We start from the raw sequence: 26,691 nt of genomic DNA on the forward strand, positions 1-26,691 counted from the left end.
ATGATCTCTTTCTGGCACTTGATGCATACGAATTTTCCATTTATTCCTCCAATTTCTAATAATCTCCCGTATATGATCTCTGTGGTACTTGATACATACAAATTTTCCCTTCAGTGCTCCAAGTTTTAATCATCTCCGGTAAATGATCTCTTTGTGGTACCTACTTGATGCATACAAAATTACCCTTTAATACTACAATTTTTAATAATCTCCGGTAAATGATCTCTTTGTGGTACTTAATACATACAAATTTTTCTTTCACTCTCAATATCCTACCTTCCAACTCGGGTTTCATGGAGTGTTTAACTAACCCGATCAGTAGCAAGTCCCCATGACCTAATTTGTTCTTGTACTACCCAGGGCGACCTTCACTGCCTTTCCTCTGGTGTTTGTCATGCCCGTATTCAGAGACCCTTGTTTGACCTGGCCGCCTCGCCCTTCCCACCCGCTATGACTGGGCTAAGCGGCGGCCGTGGTGGACATGGGCGGTAAAGGCAGGCGGTGTTGCTTCAATCACTCACAACCCGACACTCCCCGAAGCGCTAACCTCATTTCTTTTGTTCGTGCTGCGCCAGTATTTTCCATTTTTTTTTTTTATTGGATTCCTCGTGTGTCGTCGTTCAGGGTGTTTTAGTTTGATCTTTCTTTAATATATTTTCCACTATTCCTCCCGTTTGGCTCTCATTACCATCATTATCTCATCTTTTCAGCTTTTCATTTGATTCAGCCTTTTCTCGTGTTCATTTACTGATATTCTCCATTACATGGCAGCCTAAAAACATTGATGAATAGACTATATATTTTTTTTTTACGTCTCCGCCTATTGCGCCGATAGGCTTGCTTGAGGGACCTGGATGGTATTCGGCCCCAGCCCGTCATGGCGCAGGCAAGTGTTTATAGTGGAGCCATCTTCTCGACTGTAAGTTCTTGTAGCCTCGTAGAAAGCGGAACAGTAGCGGTCTATATAAATACTAATGGTAGGGGTTGGTACCTTCACATACTCTTATAAAACTCGTTACCAGTACCTACAATTTTGCTTAAACTTGTCTTACCCAGATTTTTAAGCCATCACATCCTGCTTGTCTGGTTGGGATTAATATTATATCAAATTCGTTTATATTATCTATTTGTAACTTGCTTGAGGGTCGTCTCATAAATGGATATCTTCGTGTTTTTTTTTTTTTACCTCACAGTCGTCTCTCCGCTCTTGTTTCTATAGCTGATCTCTCGCCGAACCGATTTGTTATGTTTTGTCTAGTCCCCCATGATACGATTTACCTTTGAATGTTTAAGTTTTATGTTTGAACGAAAGGAAAGAGTGCCGTGGAGCTCACTTGAGAAAACTTGCCATGAAACCCATTTGAGAAAACTGAGACAGATGGATGGAGAGGAAAACAGTGTGTTGCTTATGGGGTGATGTCACTGTGTTGCTTTCTGGTGCCTCTTTACTGATGTTGCGAAGTTTTTACTTATTCGCTGGTAACCAAAGAGAATTTATTATTTTTGGAAGAGGGTCTACATGAATTGATTTGTGATGCTTGGCTACTACTTTCCAGCCCGAAATAGTGTGTGTGTGTGTGTGTGTGTGTGTGTGTGTGTGTGTGTGTGTGTCACTGTCAAATACACCGTCACTCTGCACATAAGTTTCTCCTCCGTCCTCTCACACACACACACACACACACAGTCACTCATTATTGGCATTCAGCTCCACTAAATGACACGCTCTTTGAACGATTAAATCTAACTCATCTTTATGTTTTCATTAACTTATTTACATTGTTTATAGGGTTATCGATGTCGCTGACTGAGACTGCTTACTGACGATGTTATTAATTAATGATGTAATATGCTTCAGTGGGTACTTATGATTTACTTTGCGTTGCAGGTAATGAATGACCGTGAATGTCCCTCGAGCTTCTGTTAAACGTCTACCACTTGGCTAAGGTCTCCAAGATGGTCTCTCATGGGTCTCCCCCCCCACCTCCCCCTCCCCGGTCTGTCGCCCTGTCCAACACCCACTGGCCACGCCCACTACCAACCGTGCCCAATACCAGCCACGCCCTCTGGAGCAGCCGTCCTCGCCCAACCACAGAGAAGTTACTGAAGAGGTTGTGGGTAGCAGTGTACAGATGTTTGATTTTAAGTTTAATTGTGGTAATAGGGTGATGGTTTTGGGAACGCTAGGATGTGAAGCTCTTGTGTTAATGATAATTGTTGTTGCAAAAATGTGAAATAAGCTCTTGTAATAATATATCTGCATTGGAAGTTGTGACATGAAGACATATTGTGAATGTTTGGAAAGTATCAGTAATGTATGTTTGAGTGTTAGAAGTGGATAATGGTATAAATAAGTTGAATGTCACATATACTTCCTGATAAATTTTATAGTATGCAGAACCAGTCCATATATTTTTCCTTTGCATTAAACTTTTCCACTGCTTCCAGGTTGTAAGGGAGAGGAGTGTGTCATCATGCAAGACTTACTGAGGAAGCACAAACACCACCCAGCTGACTGTCATAGGAGGAAGAAGAGATCCAATCTTGGTCGTTTCACAGAAGAATGCAGATGTCATGCTTGCCACTCTCTCCCACGCCTGTCCCCATACTGAACTCTTCCCGATTATGCCTGGTTCAACTTTCAAATGTATTCTATGAGAAATACTGCTGCGAAAATAATACAAAATATAAAGATTATAATGTTAGCCAAATGTCACACCCATGCATGGGCTCAGGATTGTTGCAAGGCAATGTCATGTCTGCTGAGGTGACGACAGCTGCAGGTGACTTAATTGGTGTTGTCGCACCTAAAATGCCTCAAGAGTGTAGCGAAACACGTACAGTGAGGTGAGATGATAATCTGCAGTAGTTATCACCTCACCCAACATTTCTGAGGGATTTGAAATGAACCAACACCTCAGTCACCTGCAGCTGTCATCACCACCTCGCAGCAGGCCATCACCTTTCTTCACAGCATTCCGGTGCCACGCCCTTTGCTCCATTGTGACGGTACATTTGATGGCTAGCACTCACTTAGTATGTTTGGTATTGCTTTCCCAGTAATATATTTCTTGTGGTCCATAAGTGACACACCTGTAAGACGAACCATACATAAAATATACTTAATATGAGCAATGTATGTATATACCACTGAATTTATCTGTAAATGAGTTCAGTATGGGGCAGGCAGGTACTGAAGCTTTGTGGCAGGTGTGACATCAAGCAAACACTCTGCAGTGCAGGACAGCTAGGCTGGTTGACCTAATATATATGACCTTGTTCATAGCTGCCAGCATGATGGTTCTATACAAAGGAAATCCCTGGACCCCTAGCATATAAATTTTCTCAAAAACTTAAGCTAATTTTCCCACCTCATCCTTTCATCACTTCAGAAGCACCTCCCAAATCTAATCAGCTGAGTAGTTAAAGCTGTCAGCATTGTGGTTACATACAAATGAGTAACTGTGGGCTCCAAGAAAGTATATAGATTTGTCCTAAAATTTGGCCATTTGTACCCACCCTCCTGCCTGTCCAATGAAGAAATTGAGTTTACATACGAATTTGCGGGCATGGGTTTGAATCCTAGCCGAGCAGTCAGTGCACAGTCCACTCAGCTGTTCAACCTTAACTACTGGATGGTCGATAAGGAGGTACCTGGGGAAGGTAAACTATAGTAATCTGGATTCCATACTGGCTCTGTGTTGGGTTAATGGGTTCTCACCCACCACAGGCTAAAGGGCCAATGGTATAGAGATGAGCACCACGGTCATGCACAGCTATAGTGTGTTTCCAGCTTCACGTCTGTTAGATTGAATCAGCATCATTAGTCAGTCCTTCATGGGGAGGGATCGTGGTGAGAAAATCAGCTTAAGTTTTTGAGAAAATTTATATGCTAGGGGTCCAGGGATTTCCTTTGTATAGAACCATCATGCTGGCAGCTATGAACAAGGTCATATATATTAGGTCAACCAGCCTAGCTGTCCTGCACTGCAGAGTGTTTGCTTGATGTCACACCTGCCACAAGGCCTCAGTACCTGCCTGCCCCATACTGAACTCATTTACAGATAAATTCAGTGGTATATATATATTTATGTATGGTTCGTCTTACAGGTGTGTCACTTATGGACCACAAGAAATATATTACTGGTAAATCAATAACAAACATACTAAGTGTACCGCAGTGCTAGCCATCAAATGTACCGTCACGATGGAGCAAAGGGCGTGGCACCGGAATGCTGTGAAGAAAGGTGATGGCCTGCTGCGAGGTGGTGATGACAGCTGCAGGTGACTGAGGTGTTGGTTCATTTCAAATCCCTCAGAAATGTTGGGTGAGGTGATAACTACTGCAGATTATCATCTCACCTCACTGTACGTGTTGCGCTACATTCTTGAGGCATTTTAGGTGCGACAACACCAAGTCACCTGCAGCTGTCGTCACCTCAGCAGACATGACATTGCCTTGCAACAATCCTGAGCCCATGCATGGGTGTGGCATTTGGCTAACATTATAATCTTTATATTTTGTATTATTTTTGCAGCAGTATTCTCGTAGAATACATTTGAAAGTTGAACCAGGCATAATCGGGAAGAGTTCAGTATGGGGACAGGCGTGGGAGAGAGTGGTAAGCATGACATCAGCAGTACAAGGCCGCCAGGCTTGGTAACCTAGTAGGCTAATATGGACCTTGGCTATAACAACGTCAGTCGACATGCAAAATGGGGGGTGGGGGGTGCACTGAAGGAATGTTGGGGTGGAAATAGTGATATGCAGCTGAAGATGTAATAAGAGGAGAATAACAAATACACGAAGAGGACATCGCCTGATGTTTATTCCCAAATGATGTGTACAGTCTCCTCCATTATTTGCCTCACTTTCCTCTTTTTATATTTCTTCTCTCCCTCAGGTGCAGCTTCAACTCTGCGATAATTCTCTCATACAATGCTGAACTTGCAGGCTTCTCCTGCCGTGATTTCCTGAATCAAGAGATGGCATGACCAGTGAGTTGAGGGGCTGGGGCGAGGCCTTTGTAAAGGAGGTCTGCCAGCCAGCTTTTATCATGGACTCAGATGATGTCATTGCACAAAGGTTTTCCCTAAAAAACTAGTGTAAATTTAGAAAGTATTAACAAGGTTGTATTACCAAATTCTGGCAATTTTCCAATCATTACTAGTTTTTTTTAGGCAAACAGTTGTGATTGACATCATCTGAGTCCAAGATCCGAGCTGGCTGGCAGCCCTTTTCTACAAAGGCCTCACCCCAGCCCTTCAACGCACTGGTCGTGCCGTGCCATCTCTTGATGCAGGAATCAGGGCAGGAGACGCTTAGTTCAACATTGTCTGAAACTAAGGGTGGGAGTCCACCAGTCATGATTAGCACACGATTAGCCTCACTTTGTAAAACCCTACAGTATCATTGAAGACTATATAAGTACTATTCTAATAGCTTTGCTTTTTCTAATCTGGGAAAGGAAAGTCCATTATAGGAGCCATGATTTAAGTCATGGGGAAGCCCCTGTAGCTTATCATTATGCTCTATGTATTAATAATAATTAATTACTAATGCTAGTCAGGGTAAGGGGTGAGGAAGCAGAGCCAAGAGGGTGAGTGAACTAAATAGGAGAACCACCTCTTCTGAACCACAGCATTCTCATTAATGATCAATCTCTTCCAGATGTCATTCCCTACCCTATGTCTTTTTTTTCAAGAAGGCCAAACAGTCAGGAACACAAGGAAGCCAAGTGCTGTGGTAACACAATTTAGTTGCATGTTCTCTCATTTTTTACTTACTGATGGAAGGAAGAGAGTAGGAATGGGTGAAGGACAATTGCCATGTCAAAGGCCACTAATGTTTACAATACATCTAAGCAGCTCTCAATGCAAAGTTTTACTCTGCTGCATGAAGGAGGGAGGGATATCAGGGGCAACCCTTATAGGGGAGACTATTTTTATCTACGTACGATATTTTTCGATTACACAGTAACATATACTGACCGCCACCAACACCTAGTAGGAAAATTTGTCGTACTCCTACCCTTACTTTTCCTCCCACTCAGATGTCTTGGCTCAGCTTCGTCCAGGTTCATGACTGCTTGGCTTTCTCCAGGGGGCTGCACTTCTGGTCTTCCATGTTTTGGCTGCATCGTCCACCACCATTTCATTTGATAATCATGACTCTGCAACAAAGAAAATAAGATGACTCCAAGACAAAACATTGAGCTTAATCATAACACCAGTACAATTTTTTTTTTCTTGCTAGTGGATATTGGGAATGATGGTTAAATAAAAGTAAAAACAGCAGTCTCTCTGCCAGGGGCTAAGATGCAAACACCAGAAAAAGTAACTTGCCTATAACTCTCAACTTTTCATTCTAAGCAGGCAAAATAAAGTAGGTTTTGTAATTGAAGCAACTCACACTAAAGTCTAAAATATACAACATCCCAACTATTTGCTGCATTAAATGAGCTAATTATCTGTCTAGTGACTTTAACAAGTTGTCCTTCCCTTCAGACCAACCTGGCCGGGTTGCTTTACTGCTAAGCAACACCTGACAAAAATATATCTCATGCTGCTTTGACCAGTAAAGAAATGGATCTGTGTCAGCCATTAAATGTAAGTCTCAATATGTGGGTCCTTTCATAATTACATCATTTAATAAAATTTGTGGTTTTCTTCTATCACTAAGTCATAGTACGGCTTGTAGACAGGGATGGAGTATTTGAAATTCGCATTTGAATACATTCAAATAATGTATTTGGGTAATTGGCATTGCTATTTGAGTAATTATTGATAGAAATCAGAGTATTTTCATTCGTATTCTGCGAATAATCTGATGAATATTCAAAATTTATGATCAGAAATAACATCTGTTGTTCCTTAAAACTTTAGCGTCCTGGGCAGATGTGTAATTGTCATGTAGAGTACAGGTTCACAAGCTCATTTTACTGTTGCATAACTTTAAAACCTAACAAAATCCTGAACAGTACCATATGCCTTTACTCTAAAAAATTCATATACCTATACTTCCATAGGAATGAGACTAATGATTATCTGACTGAGTGAGGCCATTCTTTATTGTTTTGTGCCATAAGCTGTTGCCTATCATGTGTTTAAAGATGCCATAATCTTAACCTAACCTAACAAAACTCGGAACAATTAAAATATGTCAGTCCTCAAAAAAACCATCAATGCATCCTTAATCATGAGACTATCAATATAACAAAGTGAGGTCTCTCTTTTGTTGATTTATGCTACTAAGTTGTTGGCTGCTGTGTGTTTGATGAAGACAAACTTAACCTAAGAAAACCACAAAAAGCTACCATACATCTTGACTCAAAAAAACTCACCTATACTTCCTTACTCATGACTTTCTATATAACAAAGTGAAGGCTTTCTTTGTTAATTAATGCTATAGGTTTCTGTATATCATCTGTTTGCAAATTTCCTAAACTTAACCTAACAAAACCCCGAACAGTTACTAAACATCTTGACTTGGAAAAATCATCTGTTCTTCCTTACTAAATATACCTTTTTATATAACATAGAGAGTTCTTCCTTTGATAATTTATGCCATAATTTGCTGCCTATCATGTGTTTAAAAATTCTCTACTTAACCTAACAAAACCCCAAACAGTTACTATATGTTTTTACTCAAAAAAATCATATATGCTTCCTCAGTAATGAGACCTATTATATAACAAAGGGAGGGCTTCTTTTGTTAATTTATGCTAAAGTTTCTGTCTATCTTGTGTTTGAAGATACACTAAACTCAACCTAACCTAACAATACCCCAAACAGTTACCATGTACTGTATATGTCTTGACTCAGAAAAATCATACATGCTTCCTTACTAATGAGACTTTCTATATAACATACTGAAGTCTTTCTTTGTTGATTTTTATCTGAATTTGATGGCAGTCATGTGTCTGACGATACCTTAAATTTAACATAATCCAACAAAACCCTGAACAATTACAATACGTCTTGACTCAGAAAAATGATATATGCTTCCTTACTAGTGAAACCTTCTATATAACAGTGACCTCATTTTTTGTGGCTACAGTCATGTGCCTGAAGAAACCCTTAACCTTACTTAACTATAACCCAAACAGTCACACTTTATATACACTCAGTAAATTCATAAATGCTTCCTTACTAATGAGAGTTATTATCTGACACAAAGAGCTCTTCCTTTGTTGATTTGTGCCATGAGTTCCCACCTATCATGTGTTTGAAGATACCCTAAACTTAACCTAACCTAACAAAACTCCAAACAGGTACTATAGGTCTTGACTCGGAAAATTCATATATGCTTCCTTACTAATGAGACTTTCTTTACAACAAAACATGGTCATTCCATGTTGATTTATACCTGGCTGGCTACCATGTGGTTTATGATACACTCAACTCAACCTAACCTAACCAAACCACATATGGTTACCATACGTCTTTACTCCAAAAAATCGTATAGGCCTTCTTACGAATGAGACTTATGATTATCTAACTGTGAGGTAATTCTTTGTTATTTAATGTCATAAGCTGTTGCCTATCATGTGTTTCAAAATGCCCTGAACTTAACCTAACCCAACAATACTTTAAACAATTACTATACGTCAGCCCTCAGAAAAATCATATATGCTTCCTTACTCATGAGACTTTCAGTATAACAAAATAAGGCCTTTCTTTGTTGATTAATGCTACAATTTGTTGGCTGTCATGTGTTTGAAGCTGCCCTAAACTTATGTCTTGACTCAGAGAAACTCATCTATGCTTCCTTACTCATGAGACTTTCTGGACAACAAAATCAAGGCCTTTTTGTTAATTTATACTTTAGATTTCTGGATCTCATCTGTTTGATAATTTTCTACACTTAACCCAACCTAACAAGTTGCTTGTTGTTTCTTCAGTTCAGCTGCAACGGTGTCACCATGTAGTTGTGTTCATTATATATTGAAATTTCAGGTCACTAGGTCTGTTTTTAAGGGTTTTAGAGCCAAAATACTAAATCGAAGCTAAATCCATTTAAAAAGTTAGCAGTTAGCATTAGCTTCTACTAATTTCTTTATCAGATTAGCAGTTTAGAATAAGTGAAGCTAACTTTTCGATTAGCGGTGCCCACCACTGCCTAAAATTAACCTAACCTGTATAGTACTGTCTAGTACAGGCTCATGGGCTCATTTTGCTGTTGCATAACTTTAGAACAGTGCTATACCCAGATACTTTCAAGAAATATTCATAAAATCATTGCAGTATATTCAGATACATATTCGTATTCGTTGGAATTTGAAGTATTCGTATGCGTATTCGAATACACAACTCTGGTATTCACTCCATCCCTGCCTGTAGCCCCTTTCTATCACTGCAAGCCACACTAATAGAACTTACAGTCCACTTTCATAACAAATTCATACTGCCACAGCTTGCAGATCCCTGCCATCACTGTTAATCCCCAAAATAGTGTACAGCCCCTTCCATCACTTAAATCACACTACCACATCTTGCAAATCCCACTAACACAGCTAGCAGTCCCAAGCCACCTTTGGAATCTGACCCTGGCAAAGTACAATGCTAAAATAACAATAGGTCTCAGTGTGGTTAGGAAAATGGGTGAGACATTGATAATATTGCCCATTGCCTATTTCAAAGTTTTCTTTTTTTATAAATATGAAAAAGCATGGATTTGGATCTTTAATTATGAAGACTCTATCAGGGAACACCTGAGACTTTTTCAGCAACGACGAAAAGAGTACCATGTGTCATTATCAAGCTGAATAAATGATACAAACTGAAAACATTTCTGGCTTATCCTTCAACAAACTATAAATGAAGTTAAAGTTTTATGAAGATGCCACGCCTTAGTTGGGCCCAGAAATGTTGGGGAAATGGTAATTGTGATATGAAGGATGAATAGTGTGCTCATCATTCATTCTCCTAATATATTACTAAAATAAGTGATCCAGAATAAATCTTTAGCAGGTGCAGTAAAGAATGGAACTAGATATAAGTGTGTAATATAATCAGGTCACATAATGAACGTAGTCATCTAGGGGTCGTTGAGGGAGCGACTCAAAAGGAATACAATGTATGAAAGTGGGTTATGACATGTGCTAACGCCCGGCATTGTCAATCATTGCAGCCGCCTAGTAATGTAAACATGGATGGCGCGTCCGTAGAGTTTACCGCGTTACTACCTAGGGAACGCTCCGCCCCCAACACCATTTTTGCCTTGTAAGCATGGAAAAGTTAGTGGCAGTCTGGTGGAAATTTTGCTGAAAAAGCTTCTGCTGACTAGTCTGATGGTGCTAAATGAGGCAGGATATTTCCCGTGACTTTGTTGAACAACAATATGTTAAAGTTTAGAGTATAACATTGTTACATAGGCTCCAGAAAGATGTTGAAAACTTTGCGGAACAAACTGCATTGTTGCTTTGCTACTAAATATGAACATTTGGAGGACGAATAAGGTGTTACTGTTACTATTACTAGTAGAGCTGCTACGTTACTGGTGTAACGACTACTACTACATCTGCTGCCGCTACTACTACTACTTCTATTACTACAAAAATAATAAAAATTCGTAAAAAAATTACCAATTAATCTTTTAAGTGTAAATTACAAACCACTAACAACATGACAAATATAAAAAGTAACACTAAAACCAACCCCAAAAAACAAGCAACTTCGTTACGGATACTCGATAATTGACCCCATCCATTATTATTTTGGTTGATCTGTGATTCTCTTCACTTACTATAAAATGTAGCTTCTGTCCTAAAGAGGAGCATTACTGTATGTTGAATGATAGAGCATGATACTCACGGTAAGGCCAACGATCACCACAGTCATCGTTCATAGTCTCGAAGTATACTGTAGGGCAGTGTAGGCTTATGACCACAAACACGAGGAAAATATCTAACTGTTGAACAAGCTCCCGTAATTACAGTACGTGTACTTTGGGAGTTAGACCAGTATAAAACATGGTTTGGCAACAATCATAATGGTATGGCTATAACTATCACAAGAGAATGAAACGTCGAATGAAGCAAATCTTTGAGTCAAATCTGTGACACGAGAAGCACACGCTCTATAAGTTACGGTAGTTTGGTACTTTTACTTAGCAGTGGTTTCCATTCTCAAATCCATGGTTTATGTATTTTAACAATCTGGAAGATATTCATGAAGACCGTCGGAAATATTTGGATTTGCTGTTGGGGGGAGGGGTGACGGGGAGTGTTAACTCCCTTCACCCTCTCGGCAATAAGTAAATCCATGGTGTATTTTCATGATTATCGTCCTATAGACGAAGCAATACATCAGAAGAAACTAGCTTAGACTATGGAATCCATTACTGGTTGAATGTACCAGTTCATTAAATTAACCGACACTTAACACCCCCACGTCTGACGAGTTCATGCGTCACGAGTGTGAGGATCTCAATAACGAGCACCTACTTGCCTTTATGAACAGCTGGATTTTTTACCTTTGGGTACGTACCTGCATTGCCTTTCTCTGGCCTTGCCGGCTCCTTGACTCTTACCATGACAACGACGCACGCTGACCTGGTCTAATGGTAGCTGTCTTGTTCGCTCCTTTGTCACTTAACTGAAACGACATTGGAATTAGAAAAAAAGCCCAAATACATTGAGGTCATAGAAAGTTTGGTGACATTCACGTCGAAATACAAGGGCTCAGTTATAATCGTCGATACAGCAGCATGCCAGCTCCCTAATCTGCTAACTCAAGGTTACGAAAAACGCAGTAGTTACATATGCTACAGTGACGTCTGATTAGAAAAATGAATCTTATGAAGCACATTACGTCTGTCTTTCTAACAATCCAAGTCTCCTTCGCCAGTCACATACAAATAACTAGTCAGTGACGTCATCGTTAACTACCTCGTTGGTATATTCGGTTGTGTCGCAATAAACGAGCTGGTCAAGGTGTTAAACAACTAATGACCCTGATTTCTACAACGCTTGCGAGCAGTACATACCTTGGTCATCCTAACATCTGTGTGAAGTCAGCAACAACGAGGAGGGGGAGGGACACGGGACCTCGGAGCTACACATACACACATCCTCTTCCTTCGGTGGCTGAAATCAACTGACGGAAGGAGGGACTGTAAATATTGACTAACTGGCAACTCAGGGCACTCACCTGTGTTTCTGCGGTCCTCCGCCAGGTGTTTTTTGGGGGTGTTGGACTAATTCGAGGCTTATCTAAATCCCCTCCCCCTGTGTACTCTGACAGTATTACACCATTAATTACGTGTGAGAAGGGAAGACAAGAACAGAATTGAATGAGAGAAACGAAGAAAAAATAAAAGGAAAGCTTAGTGTATTTCTCGGATAGTCAAGACTGTTCCTGCGTTTCAAACCTTTTTTATTCGTACGCATGCTGAACTTTGGGATTAGTGATCAGGTAATGAAGATATAGCGTAAGTATATAATAATTACGGCCATCATCCTCCTTGAGCACGCTAGGTGGGTCTAAATAAATCTCAGTTCAGTGTGATTCGAAGTGTTCATTGTCGGGACTCGGAGCTGTACTTTGATTTCCGTTCAGTAGTTGAGTGTGGTGTTTGTAATGAAATGTTTTGTGTATTACTGAAGGTAGAATAAAGTAGACCATAGAAATGTGTCTTTGATCGTCACTAACATAAAAAAAAACCATACAAACCTACTTATCTGTCTCTCGTTGATCCGAAGCTTCATGAACTGCTTCAATCACTGCTTCGATCTCATTACACACACACAATAAAAGACTTCCTCAGGTTTCAGTAGCACCTCACTGCTTGATACGAATAACTATTTGTGTATTTATTTCTTTATTTATTGCAATTTTTGTCCACAAGCACGATCTTAACATTTATTTCAACTAGAGTCTATAGAAATGAAAACATTATCACTATAAAGACATTTTCTCACGTAAGGGGGAAAGGAACAGAGGATCGGGTATGATATGAAGAGGGTTTGAAACTTATGTCTACACACTGGCAACTCTCACGCCTCAGTCACGCCCTCACCGCGGCGGGCAGCGTAAAAAATAATAAATGCAATTACAAACGTCATATTCGCTAGTCACAAAACTACAATGACGTTCTTCCAAATTCTGAAGGAAAATAATAAAGGGTAGGTTCTCTTATCGGTAATAGATGTATCAATTCACTCTCATACATACGTTATTTAATTTTCATCCATTTTTAAGTTTTGTTTTGCTCTATTCATTCACTCTGACTTGTCCCCAACACATTATTTTTTGACCTTTTTTTTCACTCACGCTTTATTGTCCTTTTTCCCACATTCATGCTTTTTATATTTTTCTGTTCACTCACGCCACTTTTTTTTAACCCTCCCTCACTCACACGCTTATTTTCACTTGCCATCTTGTGTTTCCAGGGTTGTGAGGTAGCAAGCAACTCGCCTCTCGTGAAAAGTTTAGCAAATGATGAAACTCCTTAATGCCCACACAACAACGTCCTTGACTCGGGCTCGGAATTGCTTGATCCTTCACAAATACACAGTCAACAAAAACAAAGAACGACAGTAATACAGAGAGACGATACTTTAGCCTATGACCAATTATTACCATTAGTATTATTAGTAGTACTGTTTGGGGTTGTCAACTATACATGTTTACTCTCTTTAAATTAGGTGATATATATTAGAGCATGTCCACACGAAGAGCCTTAAGAACACATTGATTTGATATCGTAGTGTGCTAAGCGTGACATCAGATGACCCGATTCCACAGCTAGAAGATGAAAGGGGTTGAGAAAAGGAAGTCAGGAAAGCGGAAAATAAGATAAAAAAAGAGAGGTGAGTCGTTTAAGAGTAGAAATACCTTCACAGGAGAAACAACAAGAACAAGTTTACACATTAATCGCTAATTTCAACACAAATCTTACTCGCTAGATTTTACAAATGTGGCAACAGATTCAAGTCGTGTTCTTCTTTATTTTCATTACCTTTACCTTCTTTTCCATTCCCTTCGCGCCTGACTCCTGCACGGCACAGCATGAGTGAGTGAACGACATAAAAGGCCTTCTCCCCACTCTTATAGCCATTCCAAGATGTGTCGCAGTGTGTTGTGTTGTGTGTGTGTGTGTGTGTGTGTGTGTGTGTGTGTGTGTGTGTGTGTGTGTGTGTGTGTGTGTGTACAAGACTGCCAAAAGATGAACACATGTAAGCTGCATCTCATCCAAAAATCAGACAACAAACTTTGATATGACGAGACCGACGGACATGATTACAAACATTTTTTTTCTTCCCTCAAAACTACCAAGATCCAAACAGTTTTTACTCTTCACAGGCGACCATTAAGAAATAAATCAAGCAAGAAATGGCTTTGCTCTTTTAAAAAAAATAAAAACAGCACAGTGACTTGTGACCTGTGACTTGTTATTGAGCTTCCAAGTTGCGTGAACATGACTCGTGACGCTTCATCACTCCCTTTTCTTTCTCACAAGCCTCGTCTCGGCGGTCCCGGAGGTACGGGTGAGGGTGGTCGCTACACACTACACCGACAGACGACACAAACAAGTAGTATTATGCGTTTCCGTAGACTCTCCAACGTGACAACAATACAAAACAGCTTCTCTATAGTACATTACCAAATAGTCAGTTTGTCGTCTCTAAGAAGTAGTAAGATCTGATTTACAGTAAGTTTAAATATATATTTTTAGTATATACATGAAACTGGGTTCCTTCCTTAAAGAATAGTTTGATATGCTGTGAAGACAAAATGAACAAAAAATCTTCATCTCTGAAGATGGTTATTCGCAAGCAAATAAAAAATATTCATGAGGTTTCCTACAAATATAAAATTAGTTAAAAAAAATTCTGAACTCTTCATCAACTTTTACCATTCACTACGACAGTAATAGACTATTAAAATACAACGTCTCAACAAAAAGAAACAACAACTTCAAACGCCCTCTCTCGACCAGTCGACTACGAGAAGACTGGAGAGACTGAACCTCCCTCGCTATCATAAAGATTGACTCACTTAACACTTAGGCAATATGGAAGTTTCGAACGATTACTTACATAACAGTTAGCTAGCTAGGTCTATGGCCCCCGGTTCCCCATCCTAATTGCCTCAAATACACACATTACCACCTTTACAGTTATTTGTGTTTGGTTCTTGTCTAAAACTCCATCTGACCACGAGGAGAGGAGACCCAAGGGTGTGTCGGGGTCCAACCAGGCCACGCGGCTCACTACCGCCTGAGGGTGCCCGTGTGAGGCGCCGAAGAGCCTACTCACACGCCGCCTGACTCCACTACAGCAAGGCAGTGAATAACAGTGAAATGTACGGATGTCTTTATGTGCAAAAAAAAACAAAAACAAATGCAAATATGCTGTGGTTTCCTGAACATCTGAAATATGCTAAAATGAAACAAAGTGCTGAATGTAAAATAAATACTAAAAATGTATGCATATTAAATGCAAATTTGAGATGGAATGCATTCCTGGATGAAAAAAGAATAAAACTGAAAATGATAAAGATCTGAAAGTTCACAAGTTCACTTTACAAATACTACTTTTCACCGTGATAGTAGATTAAAATATACAAATTGAATAGGTAAGAAGAGACCATAGAAAGAATGTTTAAACTAAGAGGCATGAAATCAAAGAACATTACATAAAGAGTAGCGAAGATAAAACAAAAGGGACAAACAAGTAAATAAAAGAGAGAAGTATGCTACAAAGATGTTCATAATCACACAATGAGAAAACACGAAAGGATACACATGTAGTGGTAGTGCGGGAGAGTGATTATCTTGCGGCCACCAAACCCACGCACGGCCGCCTGGCTCTTCTCCCCTTCCCTGGGCAGCTCAACGAGGAAGACTGACTGACTGGTGCGTGAGAGACTAAACTGAGCCCTCGGGTGTCTAGTGGTCGGGACAGGCGGACACTGGAGGCGACAAGGCGACACTGGACCCTCACCAGCCATGATACGTACAGGCTTTATTGTGTCTTCAAAGGTGGAGAAGAGAAAGACTGGAAAGTTAAGGATCTGGAAGGAAAGACGTGACACCGAGACAGAAAAAGAGACGGAAGGGAAAATTAAAGCATCACTTTCTCCTGTGTGTTCTAGTTTTGTCCGACGGCGGTGTGGCTGTTTTACTTATAAAAACTATTTGGGAACACCACAGATAACTTATACACGCACACACAGGATGTACTACAACCAACCGCTGCAACGCCAGGGCAAGAAAAGAGGGCTTGTGGAGGAGGGAGTTGGTTTGGATCGCGCGGCTAGCAAACCGATCCCACTAGAGGAGAGTTTCATGCTGCGAGGAAGAGGATGATTGCGGCGGCTGTGACTCCCCGTCCCTCCTGCGCTGGGTCGCGTCCCTGGCGGCGGCTGGGGCTGAGGTGTCGGGAGTCAGGTTAGAAGACGTTGTGAACTGTACATTAAGCTGAGCCTCGCTAACTCTCTCTTGCTCTCACATCTTGCTGGACTCCACGGCATCCAAACCAATTTCGTTCGAGGGTCGATCGACGTCTCCATTCGCGTTGACGTTCAGTTGCTCCAGTTCCTTCTTGCTGAGTTCGTAGACGAGGCCGGCGCCGATGCTGTCTCCCAGGACGTTGATCATGGTACGGAATCGGTCGCTGCGGGGAAAAAGGACGATTAGAAGAAGGAAGATGAGGATGATTATGAGGAGACTAAGGAAGAGAAAGAGGATTAGGTCAATGGCACGAAATACTACTAGTTGCTACTTCTAGTTAATGCAATTAAAAGTTATAGATAGATTTAGAGTGAATGTATTGATAATTACCAAAGAATCAAGTCTAAAAGAAAAAGGAGGGCTGGTGAAAAGGAACAAGGCGCATGACACATCACACCGACGCAAACAAGGGCACCTGAACGGGGAGAAAGGGTGTAAAACTTTTTTTGTTTACAGTGAGCCAAACTATGAACACGGGAAGCATCTAGGAGGGAAGTGCTTCAGTTCAGGTGAGAACGATTCCAAAGACTCAGTGTAGCGAGTCCCAACAGGTTACTATTTCGTGGCGACAGGTTAACAATTTAGCGACGATATGTTAGCATCTCTTAAGCTGTGTGTTAGGCAGAACGGGTTGATTGGTTTTAAAATTGGTTCTGTCTAACCTTTTGTGCCCTTTTGTCATAGTTAAGGGACAAGTCTTTGCGCTTGCACCTGTACTGAATCTTTGGGATCATGGTACGAGTGTGTTATGGGAAAAGAACATAACGAGACTCACAGCAACCAGTCCACAGCAATAATCAGAGTCATGTCCTCGGCCGGCAGCCCCACCACGTCCAGCACCATCACCATCGTCACCAGACCGGCCTGCGGGATGCCTGCTGCCCCGATGGCTGCCGCTGTGGCGGTGATGCTGCGGGAAAAGAAGGAATGATTGTGAAAGTGTCCGGTTGCAATTTTTATTAGTGTTATCATTATTTGGGATGGAATTATTAGTTCAATAATGATAATATGAACTATGTGAGTATGTACCAAGGCCTGATTACGTGCTGGACTCGTGGACTCGTGAATAAAGAACGGCGCCAAAAAAGCTGAGAAATGTGTATTTTAATTTGGTTTTAAAATCATTCACGCCTTTAAATACCATGTTGAAGCCGAGACAAAAATATAGAACTCACTTCATAAAATTAATGAACAAACTAAACAATCCACTAAATTATTTTACACAAAAATGCCCAAACTATTCATCTATTGGCCTGCCAACCTACATTCCACCCATAAATGACAATGAAGTAACTCACATCATACCTGCAATTATTACTTAACCTCCCGCCTATAGTCAGCCCGAGCCGCGCCTTACCTGATAGCGACGACCTGGCCGATGGAGAGAGCTATCCCTCGGACCTGCGCGATGAAGATGGCGGCCACGGCTTCGTAGAGGGCGGTGCCGTCCATGTTGATGGTGGCGCCGATGGGAATGACGAAGCGGGTCACGCGCCTGTCGATGTGGTTCTTCTCCTCAAGGCACTGGAAGGTCACTGGCAGGGTTCCTGAGCTGCGAATAATTGTCGTGCGTCAGTCACGGTGTTTGGGGGTGGAGGAAGGCGATGATATGGTACTCTTGAGGTGCTGCATAGAACTCTAAAGACTGTTATTACGTCTCGTTCTTAAAGATCACGTATTCATCGAAATTGACGGTATGCGAATGATACGTTTTTATTTGCTTTTAACCCGGTAACTGCGGGGATCATGTTTCGTTAAAGGCCTCTCTAAGCGAATTAATGAGAAAAAATCATCACTTACGCAAACTATTTCATAATATATATCAACGCATTTGTGATCAGTTTATGCATCATCTATTTTAGGGGGTTTATACCATGGCAAAAATTTGGCCCGTCGCTGGTACACGGCAAAGCCACAAATTTGGCCCGTCGCTGCTACTGGGTTAATCTTCAAGAAGCACGAGCAAATTCAAAGCAAAGTAATGCAATCCTAAGGAGAAAATAGTTGTTATTATCAATATCTCAAATATAGAAAAAAAAAATACCGGTTGAGACTCAAATAAGTGATCTACTAACATACGGGAAAAGTAATAGAACATGTTATCAACCGTATTATTTATTGCTACACTAGATGACGGTATACCTAGAATCTCAATCTCTCTCTCTCTCTCTCTCTCTCTCTCTCTCTCTCTCTCTCTCTCTCTCTCTCTCTCTCTCTCTCTCTCTCTCTCTCTTTAACGCACCCTCCGCCCCGTCCTCTCCGTTAATATTGCCACTCGAAAAGAAAAAAAATCGGAGCTAATGTTGACACAGGCTTCCGTGCGGGACAGCTGGTTATGAGGCCTCGTGGCGGGCGAGCGTGAGCCTTCTTTTTTTTTCTTATGTATCTCCAAGTTGTCTCACATTAATTCGGGTGAGTGGCTTTCCATAATGAATATTGATTACCTCTCGGTTACTTATGAGTCAAAATAACTAACGTATATGATAATCTATACAGATGTTAATCATAGAAGTTGGAGCTACGCGAGGTACACTCAACTACAGACATACATATATACATACATACACATACATATATACAGACAGACAGACAGACAGACAGATAGACAGATAGACAGAAAGAAACGAGGCATACTCAACCAAAACCAGATAGACAGACAGACAGACGGACAAACAGACAGAAAACAAAGCACTCTCAAAATCAAAGCCAGAGACAGACAAACAGACAAGACGAGGCACACTCACACTCAACCAAAACCATACAGACCGACCGACAGACAAAAAAGTCCTCTCTCAACCAAGGCTGGGCGACAACTGACCTGGAGGCGGTTGCGAAGGCGGTGATGTAGGCCTGCCCCATGTTGGCCAGGAAGCGGAAGGGAAGCTTGCGGGTGAAGACGGTGTAGAGGACGGGCAGGACGATGAAGCCATGGATGAAGATGCCGAGAACCACCGTGCCGAAGTACATCCCGAGCTGACCCAACATGACGCTGAAGTCCTCCATCTCGATCATCATGGAAGCCACCAGGAAGAGGATACCGATGGGGGAGATCCTAAGGGGGAAGCGAAGAGAGGATGAAGGGAGCGAAGGATGCTGAGTGATAAGAAAATGCAGGTATGAAGAAATTTTCATGATATGGTTGAAATTCCTGAGTAACAAAGTACGGAGTAAGAGTTCACAGGATACTGATGGATGGGTGAAGTGGTCTTGCGTGTTGGATATTATGCGGTAAGGATATGGGATGGTGAATTCATGCACACCTTGTCACACCTACTTAATTAAAACAGGTAAGCAAAACAAATCAAAGAGCAGTAATAAACTCCCGTAAACCCATTGATATAAGAACATAAGAACGTGAATCTAACCCCACCTAATATCGCCGTCCATGAATTTATCTAATCTATTTTTGAATGTGATAATAAGATATAACATGAAATTTCAACCAGTAACCCTGAGAGAAAAAAAAAGCATATGAGGGGGTACTCAAGAAAAAAGTCCCTCACAAAAAAAGTCTGAAACAACCACTGAAAAAAGCGAGTAAAACCAGGATATAAAAACACGCGTGCCTCAGGTTACACGCAACGAACAGACTGTAACCCCACGCACCAGATGAGCCAGGAGGTGATGACCATGGAGGCGTCGGAGAGAGACTGGAAGAATTCGAGGAGGGGCTTCCCGCGGGCATCCAGCGTGGACAGAGCCAGGCCGAGGACGGTTGCAAAGCTCACAAGGCCCATAATGTTCATTGCGCGGGCGTACTCCGACTTGATGTCCCAGTCAGACTTAGGGGGCACTGGTGGGGGGAGAAGAGGTCAAGAGGGGGAAGAAGGGGAAGAGAGCAGGGAAAGAGGGTGCATAGGGAAGGGTGGAGGAAGGCCAGAGGAGTAAGGTAGACAGGTGTGAGTGTTTGGGAGTGCGTGTTTGTTTGTGTGTATGTGTATGTGTGTGTGTGTGTGTGTGTGTGTGTGTGTAGGTGGGTAGGTAGGTAGGTAGGTAAGTAGTATTTGAGTATCTGTGGTTTCGTTAGCTTGTTTAACATTTTTCATGAACAAAACAAGTAAAGACATTGAGACGAACAAACAAACAAGGAAGCTGGGAGACTGTGACATGAAGAAGCAAGGAAGAGACAGCAACATCAACAGCAACAACATGAAAAATGACGGAGACAAGAGGAGGGAAAAGAAAGGGAACACAAAATAACATCGGAGAGAAAAGTGAAGTTTGGCAATAAAAAAATAGATACTCCACAATCATAAACCAGACACATTTTGGTACAATGAGCTCCACGGTGCCATCTTCAGACAATCCGGCCTCTTGTGCCCCATAACATAACACAATAAACTCTACCATACAGCTGCAGTCAATATGCTGGGGGAAGGTGTAAAAAATATGCGCATTATATTTTACAAAGGCTGCGGTTGTGTGCTGTTGTGTCTCTTGGGGAAGGGGAGGGAGAAGGGGTGGTGGGTACAGGGTTCTTCTGCGATGGTGCACCGAAGGGAGTGGAACGTAGGGGAAGGGAACTAGCTGGGGGTCGTGAGGGGGTGGAGGGGGGGGCTTGCTGGGAGGGGATGCGACGGGGTAACTGAGAGGGACATTAGCAGCAGCAGGAAGCTCTTAAAGGCGTGATGGAGGACGAAGTACAAGAGAAATTGGCCTTTAAAATACTCCTTCGTGCCCTTGACTGGTTACGTTTTGGCAAACTGACGCAACAGGATGAAAAAAGTGAGAAAAAGTGTTTATTTCATTACAATTCACATAATAATCTTATTTTTAAGGTAAACATGAAACAAGGCCATTCCTCTTGTCGCCTCCTAACTCTGTGGCTGATTCATCCGTCGCTAAACGTTCCTCATGCGGTGCTTCTCTAAGACCTTCGTCACCTCGCCCGGCACAGTCAACAGACGTGCGCGGTGCCGGGGCAAGGCGGGGCACGCAGCTAAGACTAGAGGCTACACAGACTGTCTCAGGCTCGTGTGGACTAAGGGGGCTATTAAACTGGGCAAATTTTCCGTGGATCTTCAGTCAAACCACGATTTCCGCTGGCGTGGTTCTCATATTTCCGTGGTTTTCTCACGTGTCCACGATCTTCCAAAGCTACGGTATAGATTTCACCGAAGGACGACGGTATTACTCACCATCATCAGCAGCAGCAATAACAAGAAACAAATGAGAACCACGCTAGCGGAAATCGTGGTTTGACTGAAGATCCACGGAAAATTTGCCCAGTGTAATAGCCCCTTAATGCTAATAATGGTGGATGTCTTCGTTCAGCTACCCGGTGGTGGCGTCGGGGAGATTTATGTCATGCAGGAAACCTTGAAACGTGAAGATAAATAACTAACTAAATCGTACAGTTCAGCCTTTTGTATTTTTGGGTGGATGACGGGAAAACTTTGAACCCTAAACTTTTATTTAGATTAATTAATGATTCAGAACTTATTTAAAGAGATAGAGATGAGAAAATACCTCATATAATCAAGACTTCTGTAAAGGTTGATTGAGGAAAAAGTTAACATGAAATATACCCGATGATAGACGTGAATTTAGTTGCTTTATGTCTCGTCTGCTTGCTTGGGTGAGCCAGCAACAAGCAAGCACTTTTATAGCTGTAAACTTGCAAGAAATCGAGGAAATGAAGAAATAAACGTTACTTGACAAGATAGGCAGCTGACAAGTATTCTAAGAAGCGATCATTGCTCACCACAGACCCAAAGAGAGACCATTTTAGCTAGAAACCATCTCTGGGGTGCGGGAGGAGTGCTGAGGACTGAGAAGGAGGAGGAGGAGGAGGAGAGCGCGTGTGTGTGCAGTGCAAAAATCAAAGTGAAAAATGTCGAACCAAAAAAAGGAGTAAATCAGGATTGGATCGAGTCAAAGGTGAAAGATGGAGCGAGGGAGGTTAATTGACGGCTTACGTGACAAGGGAGAGTGGGGGGAGAGCAGGAAGGACCGGGATTCTGCTCTCGCTGCCTCTTTCTGACTAGAGTGGTGAGAGTCGGCATTCCACAGAGGTGAGATGCAACACAGGAGGGGGGGAAGAGAATCCTATGATGTAGGTCGTCCGTAGAGTTGTAAAGTAACATCCATCTAGGTATTTCCTCACTACAGAGCTACGTTAAGTAAGTCACCACACTACTGACTGACCACCAGCCTCTCACTACAACAGTATATTTCCTCATTGACGTGGCAAAGAGAGAAATGGAGAAGAGAGTAGAGGGATAGAGAGATACATATTCTTCTGTAGCTAGTGAAGGCATCTCTGTAAATGGGGGAAGGGGAGGAGGAGGAGGAGGAGTCAGGGTATTTACTTTTAATCTCTGCTCAGTTACACAAAATTTTCTTCACACATACAGAGACAAGAGAGAGAAAAAATGACATGGCGATCCTTACAGTACATCCATCAGGCAGGGCACGACACACAAACCTTTGCTCCGCCATACTTACGATCTTCATCCGTCAGATTTTGGGAAACAACCTCTGGAAACAGCGTAGAGGAGAAAGTTTACTCTGGGCTACAGAAGAGAGAGAGAGGATATGACTAGCCCTTCAACTGTCTACGTGTGAAGCTCAGATGTTAAGGACCTGATAATCTACACTAATATATGGATAGTCTTGAAGGGATGACACATATGTATTATCTTTTTTTTACACTATAAAGGCTCTCAGGTAAATAGGACACAGACGTACATATATACATAGAGACAAACGCAAAACTATTAATACTCGTAGTGAAATTCTGTATATCACAAGATTTTTCACCGATCACTAAGGGGAGGAAGTGTTAGTATATATACCTGCTACGTTCATCTCCCCGTTTCGTTACTGCCTAAATATTTTTCCCTTTCTATTTTGCCTCCTCTAATTATGTACACTTGACGCACACACAAAAAAGGAGATTCAAGGGCAGGGTATAGGAAGGAGGAGAAAATGACACAAAAAAAAAGAGAAATAGATAGAGAGAGAAGGACGATACAGATGAATGGAGAGCATGAACTGAAAGACGTAGACATGAAATGAACAAAACATAACCTTGACATGTTAAAGTTCGCACACACACACACACACACACACACACACACACACACACACACACACACACAAAGGCTGAACGCACACGATGGGCAATATTAGACGTACACAAACGGAGACAGTCATTCAGGAGACATACGCTGCCAAGGCGACTTAATTACTGGATCCGTTTGATGTTATGTGCAAACAGCGACGGCGGCGAGGCGAGGGCACGTAACAATTGGGTCACGGTGAAGAGAAATATCATCACCATCACCATCACCACCATCACCATCACCAACCCAAAGCATTTACATTTACACCATTACCACCACCACCTCCATCACCATCACTATTCACTACCATAAGCAACCAAAGCAGAAGAGAGAGAGAGAGAGAGAGAGAGAGAGAGAGAGAGAGAGAGAGAGAGAGAGAGAGAGAGAGAGAGAGAGAGAGAGAGAGAGAGAGAGAGAGAGAGAGAGAGAGAGAGAGAGAGAGAGAGAGAGAGAGACCTTTATAAACCCTTGCAAAACCATCACCAAAGGAACAAAGAAAAAAAAAACATAATATAAGCAACCAAACAGCGAAATCAACAAAAGCAATAGAATAACGTGTATTAAAATTATAAAACCAGCGTGTAGCACCAAAGGAGAAAGAGAGAAAGATAGAAAATTAAAATAAAGCACCCGACAAAGAAACAAAAACAAAACAAAAACAAAAGCGGGGGGGTAGATAAGAACAGAAAAGCCAGCACCGAAGTCTCCCCTGCAGAAGCGATAAGAGGTTTCTCGTTTTCTTTTACTCACATGTACCGATCGTCAAGTTATTATTTTCGATCCATTCCAAATATTCTGAAACACAAGGGCGGGGAGGAGGTTATTGCACTGGGCAAGTAGTAGTAGTAGTAGTAGTAGTAGTAGTAGGAGGAGGAGGAGGAGGAGGAGGAAGAAAGTGAGGAGGAGGAGATCAAAGGACAGCGCTCGGGAGAATTGGACGAAGAGGAACAGATATAAGGTTTAGGAGAAGGTGGTGGTGGAGGAGGAGGAGGAGAAGGAGGAAGGTGATAAGGAGATAAGGACGAGGAAAGGAGGATGAAAGGGAAAGAGAAGGGACACACACACACACACACACACACACACACACACACACACACACACACACACACACACACACACACACACACACACACACACACACACACACACACACACACACACACACACACATTCATACATCACCACTGATTTATCGCTTCTTCCTTCCTTGTTCTTGCTTTCTTTAATCTCTCTCTCTCTCTCTCTCTCTCTCTCTCTCTCTCTCTCTCTCTCTCTCTCGCAGGATCAACAGCTGCCGGACAGGGTTATAGAGAGATCAAATGGACACAAGAAGAGGATTGGATGAAAGAAAATCCACTCCAGCCTCGATTTGGTCCACATTTTCTCCCTAGCGCTTGATACAGAAACTAAATTAGAATAGTATTATGAATTGAAAAAAAAGCAAAGTGGGTATAGAAGGTAAGGGGAAGTAATAAAGTAAAATAATAAGAAAGTAAAAGTAGAAATAATTAAAAATGAAATAAAATGGAATAGGAAAAACAGAAAGGAAACACGGAAAGATTTGTAAGTAGGAAAATAGAATGCGGCAAACAGTTGAGGAGGAAACAGGAGAACCGACCCCAAGCTAAATTAATAGAACTGCATGTCGACAATCCATTTTAATTAGTAAGGCAGCAGCGACGCAAACGATCTCTACTCTCACAAGAACCCTCCCTGCATGCAAAGATTCATACACCTAAAAACAGTTATGCGTATTTTTTTAGTTTAGAGTGGCAGAGGTTAACCTAAATCTGATTCCGCGGCTAACGAATAACCTGCAATGAAAGACTAGACCACGCTGGCAACTATACTTGACATCATTAAAATAGAAAGAAGGAATGAGTGAAATTATTCTCAAGGGATATATTAAAGTTTATGTAAAAATAATATGACCGTTCTGATGGCGATTATGTGTGGCAGCGAAAAAAGATTATTATTCCCCGTCACAATTCTGAAAGGACCGAGTTAGTCACACTGCATATATGGCGACTAAGCAGTATGAGCCGAGCATACCTTTTGCCTTCCACGTGTATGACCAGTGATATGCCTGTATAAATCCTGTTTGATACCGACCCCATGCATGCACACGAGGGGGAAAAAACTGACCTCTCTATCAAACACACACACACACAAAAGAGAGAACAAGCGAGCCAGACAACTAACTCAACTCGAATCACACACACATACATACATACATACATACATACATACACACACACTACCAAGCCTGAACGTGACTAGTCTATCTCACGCTTGCTTACAATATGAACGCACCCCACCCCCCCCTTCACCCACCCGCCCCCCTAACCAAAAGCACTTCTCACACACGCAGACAGAAGCATAACTATCTCGCTCATGCACACACATCCTCGTCACAACCCTCCACTTTATGACCTTCTTGATGTGGTTATATTACCCACCACTGACGCTGAATGAATGCACACTTGTGGGTAATAAGCTGAATAAGAAGCAGATAACCTAGATATGAATGAATGGGTGACTGACTAAAAGCTTGTATGTGTTCTAGGAGCTGCCACGGGTTTCCATATACACATTTCTATATATTTACTTAACGTTATGTATGTTGGACTATGCATGCAGTTTTGAAGAGAGTTAAGTATATAGACAGATAAATAGATAGATCGATAGATAGATGGAGAGCAGAATGAAGTAGTAGTAATAATTGTAGTAGTATTAGTAATTAGTATTAGTTGTAGTATACGTTTTAATTGCTAGTAGTTGTTAGTAGTAGTAGAAATAGTAGTAGAAGTAGTAGTATCAGCAGGAACAGTAAAAGCAGAGGTATTAGAGCAAAAAGTGGTTAAGAGTGAATCAGGGGAAAAAGAATGAATGAAGAGAAGGAAGAAGTAAAGAATAAGAGAAAAGCAAAACTACTCACGGGTATCGTTCACGAGGTCTTCCATATTGGGCTCCACGATCACCGTCTTGTGCTGCGGAGGGAGAAAGAGAGAAAATAAATAAATACTTGAAACACCCGAAAGTCTGCCATATTAACTCTTTTTTTACTAACTCGTTCATTCGTTTCTACACTCATTTAGCTGTACAATCATAAAACTAGTTGCCTGTTTATGTATTATTTTTTTTGTTTTCATATATATTCTTTTCCCG

The 26,691-nt window shown here is 41.6% G+C and overlaps 1 protein-coding gene across 3 annotated transcripts in view; it reads right to left on the reverse strand.

Annotated features, from left to right (window-relative positions):
- Positions 1-12,801: 12,801 nt before the first annotated feature.
- Positions 12,802-26,691, reverse strand: part of LOC127008966 (excitatory amino acid transporter 3-like) — a 96,319-nt gene continuing 82,429 nt past the window's right edge. The window contains exons 6-12 of one of the 3 annotated variants that reach the window (XM_050881509.1): positions 26,462-26,513; positions 22,904-22,936; positions 20,063-20,249; positions 19,275-19,508; positions 17,814-18,008; positions 17,232-17,366; positions 12,802-16,619 (exon numbers count right to left, since the gene is read on the reverse strand). In XM_050881509.1, coding sequence (XP_050737466.1) covers positions 16,451-16,619; positions 17,232-17,366; positions 17,814-18,008; positions 19,275-19,508; positions 20,063-20,249; positions 22,904-22,936; positions 26,462-26,513 — 1,005 coding nt within the window. In that variant the 3' untranslated portion in view covers positions 12,802-16,450. Of the gene's footprint in view, positions 16,620-17,231; positions 17,367-17,813; positions 18,009-19,274; positions 19,509-20,062; positions 20,250-22,903; positions 22,937-24,273; positions 24,319-26,461; positions 26,514-26,691 lie in introns of all 3 variants that reach the window. The other 2 variants (XM_050881508.1, XM_050881506.1) reach the window with 2 other exon arrangements.

Source organism: Eriocheir sinensis, chromosome 39 (genome assembly GCF_024679095.1).
Source record: "Eriocheir sinensis breed Jianghai 21 chromosome 39, ASM2467909v1, whole genome shotgun sequence".
Classification (NCBI taxonomy): domain Eukaryota; kingdom Metazoa; phylum Arthropoda; class Malacostraca; order Decapoda; family Varunidae; genus Eriocheir; species Eriocheir sinensis.